This window comes from Portunus trituberculatus, chromosome 48, assembly GCF_017591435.1.
Source record: "Portunus trituberculatus isolate SZX2019 chromosome 48, ASM1759143v1, whole genome shotgun sequence".
Taxonomy (NCBI): domain Eukaryota; kingdom Metazoa; phylum Arthropoda; class Malacostraca; order Decapoda; family Portunidae; genus Portunus; species Portunus trituberculatus.
In genome coordinates this window covers 20,238,287-20,261,102 of record NC_059302.1, presented here as the reverse complement: position 1 = coordinate 20,261,102, position 22,816 = coordinate 20,238,287, and the positions used below count along the sequence as shown (strand labels likewise).

The following is a 22,816-nucleotide window of genomic DNA, read 5'->3' as shown; positions in this document are numbered from 1 at the left end:
ATCAGCATGTGGAGTTTACCACAAGAGCAGCGGGCCAAGAGTTCCTACCGAGGCAGGGCACGCAAGGCGATTAGACGTCTTGAGTCTGAGCAGCTGGGGGAGGGTGGGAATTTGACGGGAAAAAGACTTGCTTCTCTCATCATATTGGTACACCGTAACCATTGGCCCTCCCTTACACTGCTACCAACCCACAGATTTGGTCAACCTCACCCACACTTGTTACTCATGGATTTCTTTAGCATTCTGATAACAGAAGCTAAATTCAAAAAAAATTATTTGTATGTATAAATCTCATTTGTTGCTTTTTAATGAATTCCAAGGACGCACAGGCAATGATAATTGAGTCATTGAGTTGGTAGCAATGTTTAAAGGGAATTTGGTTCCGCATTTAAGTTTGCGAGTTGGAGGAAGTTTAAGAAATATTACACAACGGCAATGTGGGACTGAACTCCAGCTATCTCACTGCAGTTTACTGTCATAGTGTTTCCAGATTAATTCCCATCGAAAAATCGTAGTGTGATGGGCAGCATAACAAGAAAGGAAGAAAAGAGCGAGAGGGGAGAAGACGGCTCAGACGTGCCGCCAAGTGTCGCTGTCAGCTGTGCGGTGTGTTGTCAGCTGTGTCAGTCCCACCCCCTGCCTGCCGCCTGCCCAGCTGCCCTAAGCCTTTCCTGCACTGACGTTTGACTGGCTGGTCACTTAAACGCACAGTCATTAGCGCTATGTTTATGATTGCCCTCCTTGGCCCTAGCCAAGCGCGGACGACCGATGATGTGAGAAATTTTAAGATTTGCTCCATTGTGAAGAAAACTGCAGACGCGAGGCAAGAAATGAGTGGAACAGGTGAGCCCTCCTCTGGTGATGTACCTGAGTGAGACCAATTGAATCAGAGACTTGTGATTTATATTATTATGTCATATTATGCACTATATGTACATGAAGTTGATGAAATGTGTAAATCAAATTATGAAAGTAGGTATATATTATATTATACAATGTGAACTGCATGATTTCATATAAACATTTACCATTTATGTACTACTAGTACATTTCCTTCATTAGGTACATACATAATAACGGTAAACTTGCAGTTTCAACCAATATACCTTATCTGATATTTCTTTTTGCCTATGTCTAACAAGCTTGGGAACCTCCTGAGATAGCGAAGTTATAGGGTGGGGAAACCAAACCTAACCTAGATTCTGCCCTGAAGTTATTATTAATTTCCAATACGGTAAAATGGGTTAGAAATGCTTGTAGAAGTGTGATTTAGACAGTGAGAATGTGTATAGTTACTTGTGGTGTATTGGTTGAAATTGCAATAATTCCACAATAACTAGTAATGCCACATAGCCTCCCTATCTGCAATGAATTTGTGTTGCCGTTCCCTTTTCCTTGCCCTGACAAAGGACTATAATTTGATGAAAAGAACAGGAACCCATTATGATTGTTCGGGATGCTTGAAATAAGTTGATATATAAAATTGAAAAGTATGAAATTTAATGAAGAAAAATCAAAGCAGAAGAAGATTATGCAAATGAAATAAGATTGTTACAAACCCTCCATTTGCCCTGGTTGCACCATCACAACACTTACACAGCTGTAGGACTGGCAAGAAGGCTGCAACACTTACAGTGGGTTTGGTGACCGTAGCTGTGTGCAGACCTCTCCAGCAAGATTGTCTAGAAGGCATGACAAACAAGACTCACAGGCAGATGGGAGGCAGACAGGGTAAAGAACAGGCACTGGCTCACTCACTGGGTTTTTATTTATATGTTAAGAATACATGATTCTCACAGCCACACACACAGGCCATCACACTGGCATGTTAAACAGGCGGAGAGAGAAGAACCGACGGCTGACTTCTTGTAGTCTCCACCGCCTCCAGCCATAACTCTGACCCACTGGGTCTCAGCTGTCATAGTTTTCCTCTGTTACCGATTACTGACTGTGTCCGCAGCTGTCCTTGCTGCTGACTGCCACCACAATTGTCCTTGCTACTCTCTTCCACTGCAGCTGTCCTCCACTGCTGCTCCCAACTTACTCTCTCACTCGTCCTCTGTGATCCCCACTCCGGACTCCATATGACTGATGGTTGCTTCTGCCTCTCTACATATATACATATCTGGTTAGGTGGCAATTGGCTGACGTTCTGGACCAATCCCTTGTTTCTTTGTCGCTGCAAAGGAATTTTTCCCTACATAGTTGCAGCACCACCAGCATCCTCACACTCAAAGAGCAGTATCACTACCCACTGCTGTTGTGCCATCCTCAACCTTTCCAGCACCATCATGTATCCTTTGCAACAAGATATGCAAAGTTTAGCTGAATACTCGCACTAAGGTAATGAAAAAAAAGAAAAGATGGTGCTGCTGCAGTTTTACTGGACAGTCTGGCTGTGTGAGGCATCAGGGACAATGATAGGTGTCTGACAACCTTAGTGTAAGTGGACATTGAAGCAGCTGTGTCCTATCCTGAATCTGGTGACTGCAATGTCTAGGACACAGCTGTTCGATCCACCAGTGGTGCCGTGTGTCTTGCCTAACACATCTGAATATTGTGTACAGTAAGGTGTCAGTTGACTATCTTTCCTAGAATAAATTGCAGTTTTTTCACAGGTTGGTCAAAAAGTCAGCCTGCTTCATAGTAAATTCTGTGGTAGAGGGGTGGGAATAGGCCTTGTTTGCCACTCTGTGGTGTTCCCCGCAATGACAGTGTGGAAGGAGACCCACTAAAGGTGGATGTTGATACCTGAGGTGGTCAGTTTTGTAGGATAGTGTTTGTCATGAAGCAGAGGGAGTGACGCGTGTTGAGGGTGTGGTGCTGAACATGTTGCAGAGGCAGCGATGGAGTCTGAGAATAGGGTGACTTAGCAAGAGGACTTAAAGTGGACAGCAAATTTTAGTCCCTCCTTAAATGCAAACAATTGTGGTATGAGGATGCAGGCAATGATCAGCAAGCTCCAGGCACAGCAAGGAATCTGGATGGGATGTGCAATATAGCATGTACTGATGGAAGAAACAGGAGGCAGAAACCATCAGTCTTTACATATTAGGTATGTGTAGAGTTGTCATAGTATGTGTGTAACTGTCATGAAAAGTGTCCTACCCAGCCAGCCTTGGACCATGGTGTCTTATGTATGTGTGGAGCCCTTGAGAGATTAGTGAAGAGAGGGTAACCAAGGTGAGGTGACCCAAAGGTAGTATTGATTTTGTGATATCAAGAATAATAACAACAGACATAGAAACAGCATGGTTTAATCTTGTATTTAATCATGAAATAATCATAATAGCAATTAAAAATTCATATTTTTCATAGGGAATTGTTCTTGATATGGGTATGTGTTCATGTGAGCTTTCTAGTAGAATTTCCTTCCTTTCCATCAACTTTTATCAAGGTAAAGTTAAACATGTATGAATAGCAAGTAAGTTCACATTCACATTTTGTGGTCTGCTTTTAAGCCTCTCTTATTGACTTCCCAAAATATGCAAAATTGATGGGAAATAGGTACACGTAAGTAATTAGTTGCCAAAAATAGAAGCTGAATCACTGATGGCAGGGAAGCTCAGAAGGGATCAACAGTGCCGCCATAAGTTGAACCTTTGTCCACCCTGGAAAAAGGAAAAGAAAATGGCATAAGTGAAGGTTCTAATGTTGTGACTACTCCTTTTTTAAGAGACATTCCCAGAAGTAAGGCATCTGAGATAGAAAGATAAATGTTTATGCACACAATACTTATTGTTACATACTGACAAGATGATAGTAAAAGTTTTGTAAAAACTTTTTACAAAAAAGGAAAATAAAGCTTTTGTACTCACTCATCCACTCCCTCCAAGACTGGAATGGTTTCTGGCACTCTCTGATCCTGTATGACACCGCAACTCCGCAGGAATGGCAAGATGATGACATCATTGTAGAGCATCATGCCTAACATCAGGATGACAAACCCTATTGGCTGGGAACAGTTGAAAATTCATTAATAGTAGGTTAGATCACAGGCCAAATTCAACTCAGTCATAACAGTGCAACAGTAGACTGGTATCGATGGGCAGTCAGTTGAATTATCTACTATTTTAATATCTGATAGGAAGGTGTGGTGAATTGTTGCACAAGAGACTGTTGCTAGACACTGGACCCTGTGCAGGGCACTTGAGGTGCAGACACAAGTCCAACAGACCAACACATGCAGATCAGACTAAGATGAATACTGGAGCTTGAGTGGAGTTTGGGATCACTGTGATTGTCTTGTCACTATAAGATTTTATTCATTGGCTATTAAGCAACACAATAGTCCATATTTACTTTTATCCAACTTGTGATGATTTTTTTTCATCATATCTTTATCCATGTAATGAAATGCCACTCTTATATTAGTCAACATCTTATATGATAGTCCAAATATCTTGCTTATGTGTTTATCAGGGCTCAGATTTTCTTGTATGATCACTCCAAGATCTTTTTCCTCTTTAGTCTTCATTACAGTATATGCTCCTCTCCCATCAAATAGTTCCATACTGGTCTTCTCTTACTCTTTCCTAGTTCCATTATGTGGCATTTCTTGGCATTAAACTCCAATTTCCACTTCTTGCTCCATTCATAGATCTTGTTTAAATCTTCCTGCAACAGCACACATTCCTCTCTGGTTTTGATAACTCTTATCAACTTTGCATCATCAGCAAATAAATTTATATAACTTTATCCCAATGTGAATGTCGTTTACATTAACTTGAAACATAATGGGGACTAACACTGACCCTTGTGGCACTTCGCTAGTTACTTTACCCCAGGATGAGTATGTATCTCCAGTCAGCAGTTCTCATTTCCCTATCCTTCAAATAATCTCTTGTCCATTCGAGCAAGGTTCCACGCAGTCCTCCTATGTACTCTAGTCTCCAAAGAAGTCTTCTGTGTGGGACTTTATCAAAAGCCTTTTTAATGTTCAGGTATACTGTGTCTACCCATCCATCTCAGTTTTCAAGTCCTGCAATAACTCGAGTAGAAGCTTAATAAGTTTGATACACATGACTGCCCTGTTCTGAACCCAAATTGTCTGTTTGATATGATTTGCTCCTCTTCTAGAAATTTAACCAATTTTTCTTTGATAATTATTTCACTAACTTCCCTACGACACTTGTAAGTGACACTGGTCTGTAGTTTAGTGGTTCAGTTGTGTGTATTTACCTAGTTGTAGTTTACCTAGTTGTAGATTTACAGGGCCTAGGGTTTATGCTTGTGTGGCCCCATCTCCATATCTACACTTTGTGTGTGTGTGTGTGTGTGTGTGCCAAAATTAAGGTTACTTAATCACACTGACTTTGCAGTGAACAAAGCTGCATAATACTTGCATTTTGAGAAACACATCCTTTGGAAAGTGCTCAGTACAAGTAAAGTCTGTGATGGTATGAGCCACCCACCTGCAGGTATTGGAATGTCTCCCATTGGACAAGAAGAGTGAAGACCCAGATGACAAAGGTCCTCACAGAGTCCAGCACCATGCGGGTGGTGGCTGACAACTCTTTGGTTACGCTGATCCCAGCAAAGTTGAAGAATGCAATACTGACAATGTTCACTGAAACAAAAAGAAACACACACACACACATACACTTAGAAAATTATGTATATAAAGGAACTTTAGTGTTGATAAAGACTGATTAAGCCAATAAAAGTGAGTAGAAAACATAAGAGAAACATGTTTACTGTCAATGTTATCTTCATTAACATTTATGAATTTTTGGGGGACAGAAAAGTAGATCATTGTACTGTTAACATTGCCTTCTCACCAACATGAAATGTATAGATGAATACTTACTTAATAAGGATAATGCAAGAAGAGCACTGTTGCCAATCTGCACAAAAGCATCAATGGCATCTTCAAGGGTGCCATTCTCATTGCCACTGAGCTTGCCAGCAGGAATGTAGTACATGGGCACCAGCAGCACAGAAAGTGTCAGGAAGCCAAAAGTTCCTGCAGTGCACAGACAATGGTAGACAGGGAAGTGGTTAGAGTCTGCACAGACAGTGATAGACAGGAAAGTGGCTACAGTCTGTACTAGGTGTAATATTTCATAGGTCTGCTAAAAGTAATATTGTAACTGGAATACATAGGCCCCAGAGATGATCCGAGGGCCAACAGTCATCATGGTTTTGGTGTCTGGGTCTCTGCTTGCTACATGGGGTAGTTCTTCTGCCAGTCGAGGATTTAGTCTCTAACCATGGTGCCTCACTGTCTTGGTGTTTCATTGAAGTGGCCAAAGGACACATAATAAACCCTTCTGACAAGCACACATATCTTCTTGCAGGAAGATGAAACCACACAACAGCCCTTATCAGAAAGAAGGCATGCTTCATTTCATCCTCACCTGCACTCACTACCTACTAAGGGCAGGTGGTGACAATTACCTCCCTGGTACCCTGGCACCCTGGAACTCTGGCACTCACCTTCCCAGCCCACGGCAAGCAGCGGTGGTACGTTGTGCTTTATGACAAACCTCTCCTCAATCACCATCTGTGTTGCTGTGACAATCTGTGCCATGATGATGAGGAGGTCACCTGTGGGTCACACAGGTGAGTTCATTATCTATTCCAGTGCTGCCTTGCTGCCTCCAAATTCCACACCACTTTCTCTCTCCCTCCCTCACTGTTTTCTTCCTTCTTTATCCTTCACTGTTCCTCATATTGTCATCTCTGTATGCACACAGTTCTCCTACTCTCTTCAGGCTTCACGTTTCATCAGTGAGTGGTACAAGTCTACATTGAATGCTGCAGCTCTGCCACAAAGAGTATTGTGTCTCTGGCAACAAATGCTATGATACATTACTGATTTGATTTCTAAATGATCTTTTAAGGGAACATAAATGAAAACTGCAGTCAATAAAGTCTCTCTCTCTCTCTCTCTCTCTCTCTCTCTCTCTCTCTCTCTCTCTCTCTCTCTCTCTCTCTCTCTCTCTCTCTCTCTCTCTCATGATTATTTTTCAGTTCCATTCTATGTAAGTAGTATATTGTCTATTCCATCTCTATGTGTTTTTGGAGCTACAAAAATTACCTCCACTCAACAGTGATATAGTACATGTATATAGAATAGTTCCATTTAGACCTGTTATTCACAACCTTTTTCTCATTAAGAACTTCCTGAGTTATAAGACCATCTACCCGAACCCCCAGTAATCTGATACTGAACAGAATGTTAATTTAGTGAATGACACTAACTCAGTATGCAATGGTACTGCAAAGGATATTATTAGATCAGCCATCTAAGTACTCTTGGAAATCTTGTGAAGCCCTTGAGGTTTGCAAATCCCAGGTTGAGAACTCCTGACTTAGACCATCAACAAATTTCTTATACACACCATAAAGTGTATATTGAGTTTTCTCTTAGGTTTAATTCTGTGTTGGTTTGTGCAACACTATCTTGCCACTTACCAGTAATAATGCCATTGAGATCTTGGTTGGTCTGGCTTGAGGAAATGAAGTCTGACAGACCCACAACAACTAAGCCAATCAGTACAAGCACAATTCCCAGCCAGTGAAAGTAACGCAACCTCCGTCCAAGGAACCCCACCGATAGCAGTCCCGTAAACACTATGACTGCCCCTGCAGGATAGAGAAGGCATTCAAATTTATAGTTACTGTTTAGAGCTTTATGAAATATCTCTTCCTCTTTGATTTGTTCCTCTTTCTTTCTCTAATGCATCTAAACTATTCCTTTCTGCAGTGTCAGCCACTCTTACTCCCTCTGCTGCCTGCTGCCCTCACTGTCCTTACCTCTCTTTTCAGATTTGATAGAGAAGGATGGAGAAATTAATAAAAAAAAGAGGAAAATTGGTGAAAGAAGAAGAGAAAGGAGAGAGGAGAAAAAGATAACATAAAATGGGACGTGTTGAAGAAGAGGAGATAAAAAAACAAGGAAAATATAAGGAAAATAGACGCTTTATGAGCCACTGTCCTTACCTCTCAACATCTGAAAGGAGCTGGCATAGGTGAGGGTAAGCCCAAGGTACATCATGGAGGTGGCTGTCATGTCACATATTGCTGGCAGGTAGAATACAAGTCGTGGAAACTTGGTATTCTGCTCATAGGGAGACTCATTAGTACCTGTTATGTAGTGTTTACCCAATACTAAAAGTATATTTGTATATAATCACTTTACTATGTTTGCCTAGTGTGGAAGGTGAGCGAGCATGTCATTGGTGGGTGGGTTGGTGGTGGGTGGGTGGCAACACACTAGAAATGTTTCAAGGAAAAGGATGAGTCTTGGTGTGGTTGGTGAGGCCATTCATTGTGTGATGGGATTCAGTATAAAGTACAAGAATATTAGCAGGAAGCTTGCATTGTGCCATTGTATAGAGTCGATAGGTGTGTCAAAAGGTGTTCCTGCACATGAGGATCAAGAAACTGAAGAACACAAAGAATATCAGAATTAAGAAATAAGATTAAAAGTGTATAATGAAAGAACAAATGTAATGGAAATACCAGTACTTGAGGAAACGAAGGAAAGGAAAGACTTGATTATAATATATATTTATTCTGGCAAATGGATTAAGAAACAGGGCGAGAGAGAAAAGAACCCATTTATTACTGCTGGGGGGTAAAGAGAGGCAGGATATTTGAGAGGACTCAGGCAAAGTTGAGGATGGAAGATGTTGAAATTGCATATTAGATATACTAGCACTAGCTGTTCCTCCCTTGTGAACACAGATACCATGAATAGACTGCAAGAAGTGATGGAAGTCAGGACTGTGAAAATACTAGATGAAAAGTTGAAGAAAAATATAGATACAGAGACAAAACCTTAAAAGTGTAACTCAAATTTTGTATAACACAGCTAGATAAATAAATTCGTGCACACACACACACACACACACACACACTGTGTGTGTGTGTGTGTGCAAGAAAGGACTAAAGAAACTTACATATGAGCGAAATGTAATGTATTCCAACATAAATGGAGTGATATCGGGGATTTTAGAACTCAACGATTACTTGAGGGACAAGAACCCAGATATTGTGGGTCTTACTGAAACAAAACTGAGAGAGGGAGAAGACCTGATGAAGGTTGGAGAAGGGAAATATAACGTTTGGAAAAGAAATAGAGTAGGTAAGATGGGAGGAGGAGTGATGTTGCTGGTTAAAAAAGATATAAAGGTGGATCAAGTGAAAAAGGTATGGGAAAGGCAGAAGTGCTAAAGATCAGAGCAGAAACTAATGAAGGAAAAAAGAGGCACTACATAGTGGTGTACGTACCACCTAAGACAAATGCATGGTCAGTACAGGAATATGAAGAAATGATAAGTGATACAGGAACATGTCTGGAAGAAATGTTGGGTGGCTGTGAACGAACTATAATGATGGGAGATTTTAATTGTAAAGAGGTGTGTTGGGAGGACTGGTCAATGGAAGGATCAGAGACAACATGGGGAAATACACTATTGACACTGGCAATGGAAAATGTGTTAACTCAGTGGGTCAAAGAAGATACTAGGTTTGGAGGAGAGGGAGCATCGTCAAGACTGGACTTGGTCTTTAGTACAGAGCCAATGGTCATTGAGGAGATGAGGGTGGAGTGCCCTTTAGCAAAGAGTGATCATGCAGTTTTGGAGTTCAAGGTGATAGACGAAGAGAAATCTAGAAGAAATGAAGAATATAAAGTGGGAAGATGGAATTATGCCAAGACAGATTTTGGAAACCTAAAGAAATTCTTTCAAGAGACAAATTGGATGAAATTCAAGAGTGCTAAGGAGCAAATGAAAAGTGGAAGGAATTTATAAAATATACAAAGAAGGTGAGAAAAATTTGTACCAATAAGACAACATAGAGAAGTTGGAAAGCAGGACTGGTTTAACGATAGATGTGAAAAGGCTAGAACAAGAAAAGAGGATGCATGGAAGAGGTGGAGAAGGAAAAGACGGATTAAGCAGTGGGAAAGTTACAAAAGAGCAAGAAATGAATATGTGTTGATTAGAAGAGAAGAAAGAAAGAAACAAGAAAAGGATATAATTGATAAATGTAAAGACCAACCAAGGCTTTTTTACAGACATGTGAACAACAACATCAAAAATAGAGAAAGTATTGAAAGTTTAGAAGTAAATGGAGTATACAGTGAAGATCCCAGGAAATGGCAGAGGCTATGAATGGATGCTTTCGGAAGGTATTCACAAAGGAGACTGCTTTTGACAAACCACTGGTAATGGAACAGAAAGGGATTATGAAGGAGTTTCAAGTAACGGTGGAGGAGATCAAGAACATGATGGGGAGTTTAGAAGTGAGAAAAGCTGTGGGACCTGATGGGGTATCAGGATGGATTTTAAGAGAATGCAGGAGCAATTGGCAGAAAAAGTTTGTGAAGTAATTGATGCCTCATTAAGGGAAGGCGTAGTGCCCCAAGACTGGAAAAGAGCTAACATTGTCCCAATCTATAAATCAGGTAACAAGAGAGACCCATTGAACTATAGACCAGTGTCACTTACAAGTGTGGTAGCTAAGATGTGTGAGAGGGTGGTGAAGACTAGATGGACAGACTTCTTGGAGAAAAATGACATACTTTGTGAGTGTCAATTTGGTTTTAGGAAAGGGCGTTCATGCACGACAAACCTGATATGTTACTATTCGAGGGTGATAGATGTAATACAGGAAAGAGATGGTTGGGCTGATGGAATATATCTGGATTTAAAAAAGGCCTTTGATAAGGTACCACACCAGAGACTGATCTGGAAACTTGAAATGGTAGGAGGAGTGCATGGCAGTTTACTAAAATGGATGGAAGACTTTTGGTAGGAAGAGAAATGAGAACAATAATTAAGGACAGACCATCAGAATGGGGATTGGTGGAGAGTGGAGTTCCACAGGGATCAGTGTTGGCACCAGTAATGTTCGCAGTCTACATAAATGACATGGTGGATGGGGTGTCCAGTTATGTGAGCCTATTTGCAGACGATGCAAAATTGTTACGAAAAGTGAGATGTGACAAAGATTGCGAACTACTCCAGGAAGACTTGGACAGAATATGGAAATGGAGCTGTACATGGCAAATGGAGTTCAACACGACAAAATGCAAGAAAATAGAGTTTGGCAAGAGTGAAAGAAGAATCAGGAGTATGTACAAGATAGGAAATGAAGACATAAAACCAGTCATGAAGAAAAAGACCTTGGGGTGACAATTACCAATGACCTATCGCCAGAGAGACATATAAACAAAATAATTGGAGAAGTATTGAACTTATTGAGGAACATAAGAGTGGCGTTCAGATATCTAGATGAAGAAATGATGAAGAAAATAATTACTGCAATGATAAGACCGAGGCTTGAATATGCAACAATACAGTGGGCTCCGAACTTAAAGAAACACATAAGGAAACTAGAGAAAGTACAGAGGGCTGCAACGAAAATGGTGCCTGACTTAAGAGATTTGACTTATGAAGACAGACTGAAAAGAATGCAACTTCCAACCCTGGAAAACAGAAGAGAAAGGGGAGACCTGATAGCAATATACAGAGTGATGATTGGCATGGAAAAATGGATAGGGAAGATCTGTGTATGTGGAATGGAAGAATGTCGAGAGGGCATGGGAAAAACTAAAATGGCCACTTATAGGAGAGATGTGAAAAATATAGCTTCCTCATAGAAGGGTGGAAGCATGGAATAGTTTAGACGTGGAAGTGGTCAACGCAAGGAATATTCATGATTTTAAGAAAAAGCTGGACATTAATAGATATGGAGACGGGACAACACGAGCATAGCTCTTTTCCCGTATGTTACAATTAGGTAAATACAATTAGGTAAATACACACACACACACACACACACACACACACACACACATCGCGTATTGTAGTGGTTAGCACGCTCGACTCACAATCAAGAAGGCTGGGTTCGAGTCCCGGTAAGCGGCGAGGCAAATGAGCAAGCCTCTTAATGTGTGGCCCCTGTTCACCTAGCAGTAAATAAGTACGTGATGTAACTCAAGGGGTTGTGGCCTCGCTTTCCCGATGTATGTTGTGTGTTGATGTGGTCTCGGTCCTACCCGAAGATCGGTCTATGAGCTCTGAGCTCACTCTGTAATGGGGAAGACTGGCTGGGTAACCAGCAGATGACTGAGGTAAATTAGGTGAGGTGAATTACACACACACACACACACACACACACACACACACACACACACACACACACACACACACACACACACACACACACACACACACACACACCACTACAATAGATTTGGATAATAGGTATAATGTATGGAGAAGAGACAGAGTGGGAAAAGGAGGAGGAGGAGTCATGATAATGTTAAGGAAGGAGATAGTGATAAACCAAGTGGAATGTGGGGAAGGAAAAGCAGAAGTATTGTATATTAAGATGCATATTAATAAAAAAGAGTTAACAATCATTGTAACATATGTGCCACCAAAAACAAATTCATGGACCAATCAAGAATATAAAGACATGATAGATGACACAATAAGGAGTCTAATGAGAATCGTTAAAGAAAGGAGAAAAGTGATATTAGTAGGAGATTTCAACTGTAAAGAAGTGGACTGGGAAAATTATGAAAGTGGTATGGGGAAGAAGCCTGGGAGAAAGATTCTTGAACCTAATGATAGACAATATGATGGACCAGAGAGTAAAGGAATGCACAAGATTCAGAGGAAACGACGAGCCGGTGAGATTGGACCTAGTTTTTACAAGGGGTATACAAATAAATGATGATATAAGATATAAGTGCCCATTGGGAAAGAGTGACCATGCAATATTAGAAATAGATATAGAAGAAGGAAAGGAAGATAGAGATGATTCATACAAAGGAGACCGATTAAATTACAGAAAGGCTGATATTGAGAATCTCAAGAACTATTTTAAAACGTAGACTGGGAGGAGATGGAAAACTCAGAGACAATGCAAGACAAATATAACTTATTTTTGGAAATATACAAAACAGGAGTCAGGAATATGTCCCAAAATATAGACCAAAAGAAGAAGGAAAGAAAGATTGGTTTAATGCAAGGTGTGCTAGGGCAAAGGAGAAAAGAGATGGAGCATGGAAAAGGTGGAGGAGAAATAGAATCCAACAAACAAGGAAAACTTCAAGGCAGCGAGAAATGAATATGTTAAGGTGAGGAAGGAAGAGGAAAAGAACTTGAAAAGATATTGTCGAAAAATGTAAGGAGCAACCAAAATTGTTCTATAGATTCATAAATGGAAAAATTAGGCAAAAAGAAACAATAGAAAGGTTAAAAGGAGAGAACGGGATGGTGGAAGACCCAAAAGTATGGCAGAACTATTAAATAAAAATTCCAGGAGGTCTTTACTAAAGAATCCAAATTTGAAAGGCCACAGGGTAATAGAGAGACAATCTATATGAAAGAGATTAAAGTAACCAAGCTTGAAATAAAAGAGTTAATGAAGGAACTGGATGAAGAGAAGGCAATGGGACCGGATGAAGTCTCAGGCAGAATACTGAAAGAATGTAGGGAAGAACTAGCAAGTCCTATATACAACATCATAAAATGCTCAATAGAAAATGGAACAGTGCCAGTAGAATGGAAAAGAGCTGAGGTGGTTCCCATATATAAGAGCGGAAGGAAAGAAGAACCTTTAAATTACAGACCGGTATCACTAACTAGTGTAATATGCAAGATGTGTGAAAGAATAATAAAGAAACAATGGATTGAGTTCCTTGAAGACAACAAATTAATATCAAATAGCCAATTTGGTTTTAGAAAAGGACGGTCTTGTGTAACTAATTTATTGAGTTTCTATTCTAGAATAGTTGATAGAGTACAAGAGAGAGAGGATGGGTTGACTGCATCTATTTGGATTTAAAAAGGCGTTTGACAAAGTGCCACATGCAAGATTACTGTGGAAGTTAGAGGAGAAGGGTGGCTTAAAAGGAAGCACATTGAGATGGATAGAAAATTATTTGAGGGGGAGAGAAATAAGGACGGTAGTTAAAGATATGAAGTCCAAGTGGAGAGCAGTAGAAAGCGGAGTGCCACAGGGGTCAGTATTGGCACCAATACTTTTCCTCATTTATATTAACGACATGCCAGAAGGAGTGAACAGCTACATAAATTTGTTTGCGGATGATACGAAACTGTGCAGAGTTATAAAGCAAAAGGAGGATTGTGAAATACTGCAAGAAGACCTAAATAAGATCTGGGAATGGAGTAAGAAGTGGGAAATGGAATTCAATGTGAACAAAAGCCATGTCATGGAAATGGGAAAGAGTGAAAGACGACCTGTGGGAATCTATAAGATGGGAGATGGAGTAGAACTGGAGAAAGTCAAAAAGGAAAAGGACTTAGGAGTGATGATGGAAGAAAACAATCAACCAGTAAGCCATATTGATAGAATTTTTAGAGAAACATATAATTTGCTAAGGAATATTGGAGTAGCATTTCACTACATGGACAAAGAAATGATGAAGAAATTGATAAATACTATAATAAGACCCAGATTGGAATATGCAGGAGTAGTGTGGACCCCTCATAAAAGAAACACATAAGAAAATTGGAGAGGCTACAAAAATGGCTACAAGAATGGTCCCAGAACTTGAAGGGATGACATATGAGGAGAGACTAAAGGCTATGGATCTACCAACCTTGGAACAAAGAAGGAGAGAGGAGACCTGATACAAGTCTATAAATTGATCAACGGAATGGACCAAGTGGATAATGAGAAACTGATCCTGAGAGAAGAATATGACATCCAAGCACAAGATCGCATAGTAAAAAGCTGAGAAAGGAAGATGTCTGAGAGATATAAAAATATAGTTTCCGCAGAGATGTATTGAGACGTGGAACAGTTTAGATGAAGAAGTAGTGTCTGCAACGAGTGTGCACACTTTTAAAGTAAGATTGGATAAGTGTAGATATGGAGACGGGCCACACGAGCATAAAGCCCAGGCCCTGTAAAACTACAACTAGGTACAACTAGGTACACACACACACACACACACACACACACACACACACACACACACACACACACACACACACACACACACACACACACACTGTGGATAACAATCATGGCGTCATGACAAAAGGACTTTGAAGGGTTCGTAACTACCCAAGAGGACTGGAGAAATTAGATATGGATGCAAGAATTCAGGCATTAGAAAGTAAGTTCCTAAACATTTTATTCATAGAAGAAAAACTGATAGAGTAGAGGAGAAAGATTCCTTCAAAAAAAGAGATCTATTTGTTAACGATAGAGAACAAAGAGCTATTGAGGGAAAAAGTAGAAATGGAGAAAGAAAACCTACAACTAAGGAAACAATGTGAAGAGATGAAGGCTAAACTCCTAGAAAAGGAGAAGAAAATATCCGAAGGGGACTTGAGGAAGGAGGAATGCCTTAACCTAATTGATGCCTGGATGAAAGAAGTAAACCATGAACATCAGGAGGTACAAAGGTCCTTTAGTGAGATAGTGAAAAAGCAGGAAGAGCAAAATAAAGTGATAACACAGAGTGAAATGGTAAAGGCACTAAAGGAAAATGAGTATGTGGTGAGAGATATTGCTGAAAAGAAAAAAATGCATGATCATAACAGGATTGAGGGAGGAAACTAACAGGAACTGGCAGGATAGGAGGGATAAGGAAAATGACAGGATTAAGTCTTTACTGAATAAGATCTCAGTAGAGGAAGAGGGCCTATATGCTGAGGTAGAAGAAAGTGTGAGATTAGGAGCTTTTAAGGAAGGCAAGAATAGACCATTAAAATTAAAATTAAAGTCTCAGGTGGCAGCTGAGGCCTTGCTGAGGAGGGCTTGGAAACTTAAGGACTCTGAGGAAACCAAAACAATTTACATAAGAAGAAATATGTCACAGGATGAACCAATGAAAATGAAAGAGCTTGTAACTGAAGTGAGAGAGAGGAATGACGAAAGAACAGAGGAGGAAAAGACCAAGTTTTTTTGGAGTATGAGAAATGGGAGGCTAAAGAACTGGTGGATAAAACAGACGGAATAGACATTACATGGAAGAAAGAGACTAGGAATGGAATACAAGTGACTTACATGAATATAGATGGATTTCTGTCTAAGAGGCTAGAATGTATGGATTACCTAAGAAATAACGAACCGGACATAATGTGTGTGGTGGAAACAAAGCTAAGGCCCGAAATAAAGCTAGACTGGTTTGTTGTAAAACACTACAAAGTATGGAGAAATGATAGAAAAAATAAAGGAGGTGGTGGTATAATGGTTCTTACTAAGGAAGATCTGATAGTGAAGGAGGTGAACTATAGTAAGAGAAATGAGGAAGTGATAAGTATGCTTATAACAGATGGCAAGAGGGACATTAATATTATAACAGTATACATACCACCCAGAACCAGTGCTTGGGAATATGAACAGTACCAAATGGTGATGAGAAATACTCTAGACAGAATGAAGCAAGAACTCATCAGAAAGGTTAGAGTGATGATAGTTGGAGACATTAATTGCAAAGAAATAGTGTGGGAGCACTACGAAGTGGTGAACGGTGGTGAGTGGGCAGAGGAATTGTTAAATGTAGCAACAAATAACTTGATGACACAGTGGGTGAGATCATCAACAAGGTGCAGGGGACAAGATGTTGCAGCAAGGTTGGATTTGGTATTTACCATGGGCATCTCTCTAAAAGAGGAAATTGAACATGAATGTCCCGTGGGGAAAAGCGATCATGATGTCCTAAGGTTTGAGCTGGATACGGAATTAAGCACGAATAAGATTGTGGAACACAGGGAGGAAAAATTAAATGATATTAGGGCAAATTATAATCATATAAGGGAGTTCTTTAATGAAATTGACTGGTCCGTGGTATACCAGGAAAGGGATATGCAATTGAAGTACGATAAATTTATGGATTTATATAACTCTGCTGTGAAAAAGTTTGTGCCATATCATAGAAAGATGACTTTAAATAATAAACAGTGGTCTAATAGAAATTGTGAAGAAGCAAAAAAAGAACAAAGAAAAGGCATGGAAGAAACTTAAGAAAAACAGTGATGTATTATCAAGAGAAGTTTACAAAACAGCAAGGAAGTAAGGAGAACAGCACAAAAGGAATATGAACAGAGGGTGGTGGAAAACTGTGATAGTGACCTTTTAAAATGTTTTACAAATTCATAAATGGAAAACTAAATATAAGGGAGGCAATAGAAAAGGTAAAAAATGGGGAAGAAGTATATGAGGATGCTAAAGATATAGCTGAAATTTTGAACGACAACTTTTGCAAAATGTTTATATAGGAGGAGCATTTTATAGGAGATAGGCCTACGGAAATAAACCAAATGCAGGACATCATGGTTATTAAGGAAGATGTAAGGAAAATTATAAGCAATTTGGATATTAATAAATCAATGGGGCCTGATGGCATATCTGGGAGGTTGCTAAAAGAATGTAAGGATCAATTGTTGAACCCCATATTTGATATTGTGGAAACCTCCATACGAACAGGAATAGTCTCGAAAGAGTGGAAAAGAGGTGACATTGTGCCTATGTATGAGAATGGTAGTAGAATGGAACCACTAAATTATAGACCAGTATCGTTGACTAGTATATTGTGCAATGTATGTGAAGAAGTAATTAAAGTTAAGTGGAGTGAGTATCTAGAAAGTGAAAACATTCTGAGTGAAAGACAGTTTGGTTTCAGAAAAGGAAGATCGTGCGTATCCAATTTATTATGTTTTTATTCAAGAGTGACTGACATACTACAACATAGAGAGGGATGGGTGGATGCTATTCACCTGGACTTGAGAAAGGCCTTTCATAAAGTGCCACACAATAGACTGATGTGGAGGAGTAAGTGATAAACTAGCAAAATGGATGGAAAATTACTTAGTGGGAAGAGAAATGCGAACAGTGGTGAAAAGAAAGAAGTCAGAGTGGATAAAGGTAACCAGTGGAGTTCCACAAGGGTCAGTGCTGGGTCCCATCATGTTTTTGATTTATGTTAATGATATGCCAGTAGGAATTGACAGTTACATGAACATGTTTGCGGACAATACTAAAATTATGAGGAGAGTAAAGAATGTGGAAGATTGTTACAAGTTACAGGAAGATCTTGATAAAATATATGAGTGGAGTAAAGAGTGGCAGATGGAATTTAATATAGACAAGAGCCATGTTATGAAAATGGGAAGTAGATACAGACCAAACAGGAATTACAGGCTGGGTGATGAGAAAATTAAAGAGACCAATGAGGAGAAAGACTTAGGAGTAACCGTGCAAAACACTTTGTCACCGGAGAAACACATTAACAAGATATTTGGGAAAACATATAACATGCTTCAAAATATTGGCCTTGCATTCCATTACCTAGATGAAGGTATGATGAAGATATTATGTACCTTAATAAGACCCCAGTTAGAATATGCAGCTTGTGTCTGGTCACCGCATATGAAGAAAAATGTGAAGAAGGTGGAAAGGGTACAGAGGCTGGCAACAAGGATGGTACCAGGACTCAGGGAGTTAGACTATGAGGAAAGACTGAGGAAACTGGGACTGACCACATTAGAAGAGAGAAGAACAAGAGGAGACATGATAACTATGTATAAATTGGTGAACAAGATTGACATATTGGACAGAGAGTTGATAAAGGTGACCACAAGTAATCATCTCCGGGGACATGGACAAAAATTAGTAAAAGATGTCTGTCTAAGTGACATGAGAAAATACAGTTTCCCGCATCGTAGTATTGATAAGTGGAAAAAACTGAGCAGTGATGTTGTTGACGCGGTGTGTATCAACCAGATGAAAGAGAGATATGACAGGAGTGGACAAGGAGACAGGACACAGAGAGCTTAGCTCGGGCCCTGTAATACACAAATAGGTAAATACAAATAGGTAAATACACACACACACACACACACACACACACACACACACACACACACACACACACACACACACACACACACACACACACACACACACAAGAAAGTTGGAGAGACTACAAAAAATGGCTACAAGAATGGTTCCAGAATTTGAAGGGATAACATACGAAGAAAGACTAAAGGCTATGGATCTGCCAACCTTGGAACAAAGAAGGGAGAGAGATCTGATAAAGTTTATAAATTGATCAACGGAATGGACTAAGTGGATAAGGAGAAACTGATCCTGAGAGAAGAATATGACATTTGAAGCAAAATATCGCATAGTAAAAAGCTGAGTAAAGGAAGATGTCTGAGAGATGTTAAAAAATATAGTTTCCTGCAAAGATGCATTGTGACGTGGGATAGTTTAAATGAAGAAGTAGTGTCTGCAACGAGTGTGCACACTTTTAAAATAAGATTGGATAAGTGTAGATATGGAGACGGGGCCACACGAGCATAAACCCCAGGCTCTGTAAAACTACGACTAGGTAAATACATACACACACACACACACACACACACAAAGTTTAATAAATAACGGGAAAGTTCCACAAGAGTGGAAGAGAGCCAATGTAATACCGATATTTAAAGGAGGTAAGGCAACTGAACCACTAAACTACAGACCAGTGTCACTTACAAGTGTCGTAGGGAAGTTATGTGAAATAATTATCTAAGAAAAGTGGGTTAAATTTCTATAAGAGGAGCAAGTCATATCAAACAGACAATTTGGATTCAGGACAGGGCAGTCATGTGTATCAAATTTAATAAGCTTCTACTCCAGAGTTATTGCAGGACTTGAAAACTGAGATGGATGGGTAGACACAGTATACCTGAACATTAAAAAGACATTTGATAAAGTCCCTCATGGAAGACTTCTTTGGACACTAGAGAACATAGGAGGACTGCGTGGAACCTTGCTCGAATGGACAAGAGATTATTTGATGGATAGGGAAATGAGAACTGTGATCAGAGATACTTACTTATTTTGGAGTAAAGTAACTAGCTTAGTGCCACAAAGTTCAGTGTTAGCCCCTATTATGTTTCAAGTTTATGTAAACGACATTCACATTGGGATAAACAGCTATATGAATTTATTCGCTAATGATACAAAGTTGCTAAAAATTATCAAAACCAGAGAGGACTGTCTACTGTTACAGGAAGATTTAAACAAGATCTATGAATGGAGGAAGAAGTGGAAATTGGAGTTTAATCCCAAGAAATGTCACATAAGGGAACTAGGAAAGAGTAAAAGAAGACCAGTATGGAACTATTTGATGGGACAAGAGCAAATAACGAAGACAAATGAGGAAAAAGATCTTGGAGTGATCATACAAGAAAATCTGAACCCTGATAAACACATAAACAAGACTATCATAATAAGATGTTGACTAATATAAGAGTGGCATTTCATTACATGGATAAAGATATGATGAAAAAAATCATCACAAGTATGATACGCCCAAGGCTGGATGCAGCAGTGGTATGGTCTCCGAGCTCTAAAAAAGATAAGAGAAAACTGGAAAGGATACAGAATATTGCTACAAGGACGGTGCCGAAGTTAAAGGACCTCACATATGAAGAACGACTGAAGGAAATGGGACTGCCAACTTTACATGATAGAAGGGAACGTGGGGACTTGATATACATTGTTATTAAACAATGTATATCAAGATATTGAATGATTTTGAAAAAATGTTAGCCCCTATTATGTTTCAAGTTTATGTAAACGACATTCACATTGGGATAAACAGCTATATGAATTTATTCGCTAATGATACAAAGTTGCTAAAAATTATCAAAACCAGAGAGGACTGTCTACTGTTACAGGAAGATTTAAACAAGATCTATGAATGGAGGAAGAAGTGGAAATTGGAGTTTAATCCCAAGAAATGTCACATAAGGGAACTAGGAAAGAGTAAAAGAAGACCAGTATGGAACTATTTGATGGGACAAGAGCAAATAACGAAGACAAATGAGGAAAAAGATCTTGGAGTGATCATACAAGAAAATCTGAACCCTGATAAACACATAAACAAGACTATCATAATAAGATGTTGACTAATATAAGAGTGGCATTTCATTACATGGATAAAGATATGATGAAAAAAATCATCACAAGTATGATACGCCCAAGGCTGGATGCAGCAGTGGTATGGTCTCCGAGCTCTAAAAAAGATAAGAGAAAACTGGAAAGGATACAGAATATTGCTACAAGGACGGTGCCGAAGTTAAAGGACCTCACATATGAAGAACGACTGAAGGAAATGGGACTGCCAACTTTACATGATAGAAGGGAACGTGGGGACTTGATATACATTGTTATTAAACAATGTATATCAAGATATTGAATGATTTTGAAAAAATAGACAAAGAAGACCTGGTGCTGTTGGCGGAAGGAGATGGAAGGACAGGAGGACATGAAAAGAAGATCAGGATGAGGCAGTGTGTGAAGGATGTTGGAAAATACAGTTTTCCACACAGAACGGTGGAAAAATGGAATGCATTGGATAAAGAAATTGTCGCAGCACATAGTGTGCATAACTTTAAAGAAAAACTAGATACAGTAAGGTCTCGGTTTATGTCAGAGTTACGTTCCTGAAACATGACGTAAGTTGATTTTGAAGGAACTTGAGACATTTCAAAGCATAATGAGTTTTCAACCAATCATTGTTTATGGTCATTCAGGTAAGTTAAAGGTTATATTGTTATATTATTTACAACTATGTAGGAATATGAAACACAAGCTTGTTTTGTTGTTGATTAGGCCACAACGTGAAGGACTGCAGGTTGAAGATGGACGCCTGAGGCCGCCAGCATGGTTAGGTCGAATGTTGTGCCACAGGGAACACACACACACACACACACACACACACACACACACACACACACACACACGGGACATCGCCGATGGCGGAGGTGGTCGCTGAGCTCCAGAGCAATCATCTATAATTCTACAGTTACCTAAGAGTAACCAAGGTGGGAAAGGAGCTGGTAATGTTTGTCCCGTCTCCATATAGTCATGTTAACTGTTGATTAGCAAAATAATGTCCAGTGAAGGTAAATATAAACTGTAGCCTGCGTTTGAGCCATCAGCTGGTTTGTTTACGTCTGCGCAACATGGCGGCCGTGAACTCGAAAGAGGAATCAGACTTCACAGGGTTTCAAGGAATAATGGAGAAGAGCGCTTATGTGAAGAAAATTCTGGAGTTAGAAGGTAAAATTGAAAACTGTTTGAAAAGTATGAGGGCCTGGAAACGAGTTATGACAATGTAAAAGAGACTGTGCCGATATGAAGAAGGAAAATGCAGCACTGAAAGAGGAAGTTAAGCTAATTAAAGTGAATTGCGAAAAATGTGGAGAATCTCTAGGAAAAGTGATGGAGAAGCAGGCTGAATGGAAAAAAGTCAGGAAGTGGAAAGAAAGGAGGTAAATTACAAAGTTGCAAGTCTGGAAAAGGAAATCAAAGAGTCAGGGAGAAAACTTTGGGCCTTGCTGAAATTATAGATCAACAGATCATAGAAGAGAAGATAGCTGAGAAAGTGGTGAAGGTTATTAAGTCAAATGAGACATTGGTGAGGGAAACTGTAGACAAAAAGAGATGTGTGGTGATATTTGGTGTGGAGGAGGATAAGACACCGAGTAAAATGGAGAGAGAGAAAACATAAAAAGGTGATAAATAATATCATTAATGTGGTGCAAGAGGAGGAAAAGACCTAGTACAAGAAATAGAGGACTTCCATAGAATTGGAAAGTTCACAAGAGAAGGTATGAGGCCAATAAGAATCAAACTTAAGTCACAAAAGGATGTAGATGAATTGGTGGAGAAGTCATGGAGGCTAGCCCAGCAGGAAACAACAAGGAAGATTTGGTTGAGAAGAGATCTCGGTGAAAAGGAAAGAGAAATGTTAAATGAGTTGAGAAAGGAGGCTTTGAAAAAATGAAGAGAGGACAGAAGAGGAGAAGAA

The 22,816-nt window shown here is 39.6% G+C and overlaps 1 protein-coding gene and 1 long non-coding RNA gene across 7 annotated transcripts in view; one reads left to right on the top strand and one right to left on the bottom strand.

The window, feature by feature from the left end:
• The first annotated feature begins 398 nt into the window (after nt 1-398).
• Nucleotides 399-7,959, top strand: LOC123498987. The gene is made up of 3 exons (XR_006672858.1): nt 399-843; nt 6,300-6,564; nt 7,774-7,959. It is a non-coding gene; the product is annotated as an uncharacterized LOC123498987 (long non-coding RNA).
• LOC123498983 (solute carrier family 35 member F6-like) overlaps nt 3,242-22,816 on the bottom strand; it is a 31,350-nt gene continuing 11,775 nt past the window's right edge. For 4 of the 6 annotated variants that reach the window (XM_045246614.1, XM_045246613.1, XM_045246615.1 and 1 more), the window contains 7 exons: nt 7,948-8,065; nt 7,420-7,590; nt 6,439-6,549; nt 5,810-5,965; nt 5,415-5,569; nt 3,819-3,955; nt 3,242-3,611 (listed from right to left, as the gene is read on the bottom strand). In XM_045246614.1, coding sequence (XP_045102549.1) covers nt 3,566-3,611; nt 3,819-3,955; nt 5,415-5,569; nt 5,810-5,965; nt 6,439-6,549; nt 7,420-7,590; nt 7,948-8,065 — 894 coding nt within the window. In that variant the 3' untranslated portion in view covers nt 3,242-3,565. The remainder of the gene's footprint in view (nt 3,612-3,818; nt 3,956-5,414; nt 5,570-5,809; nt 5,966-6,438; nt 6,550-7,419; nt 7,591-7,947; nt 8,066-22,816) is intronic. The other 2 variants (XM_045246616.1, XM_045246617.1) reach the window with 2 other exon arrangements.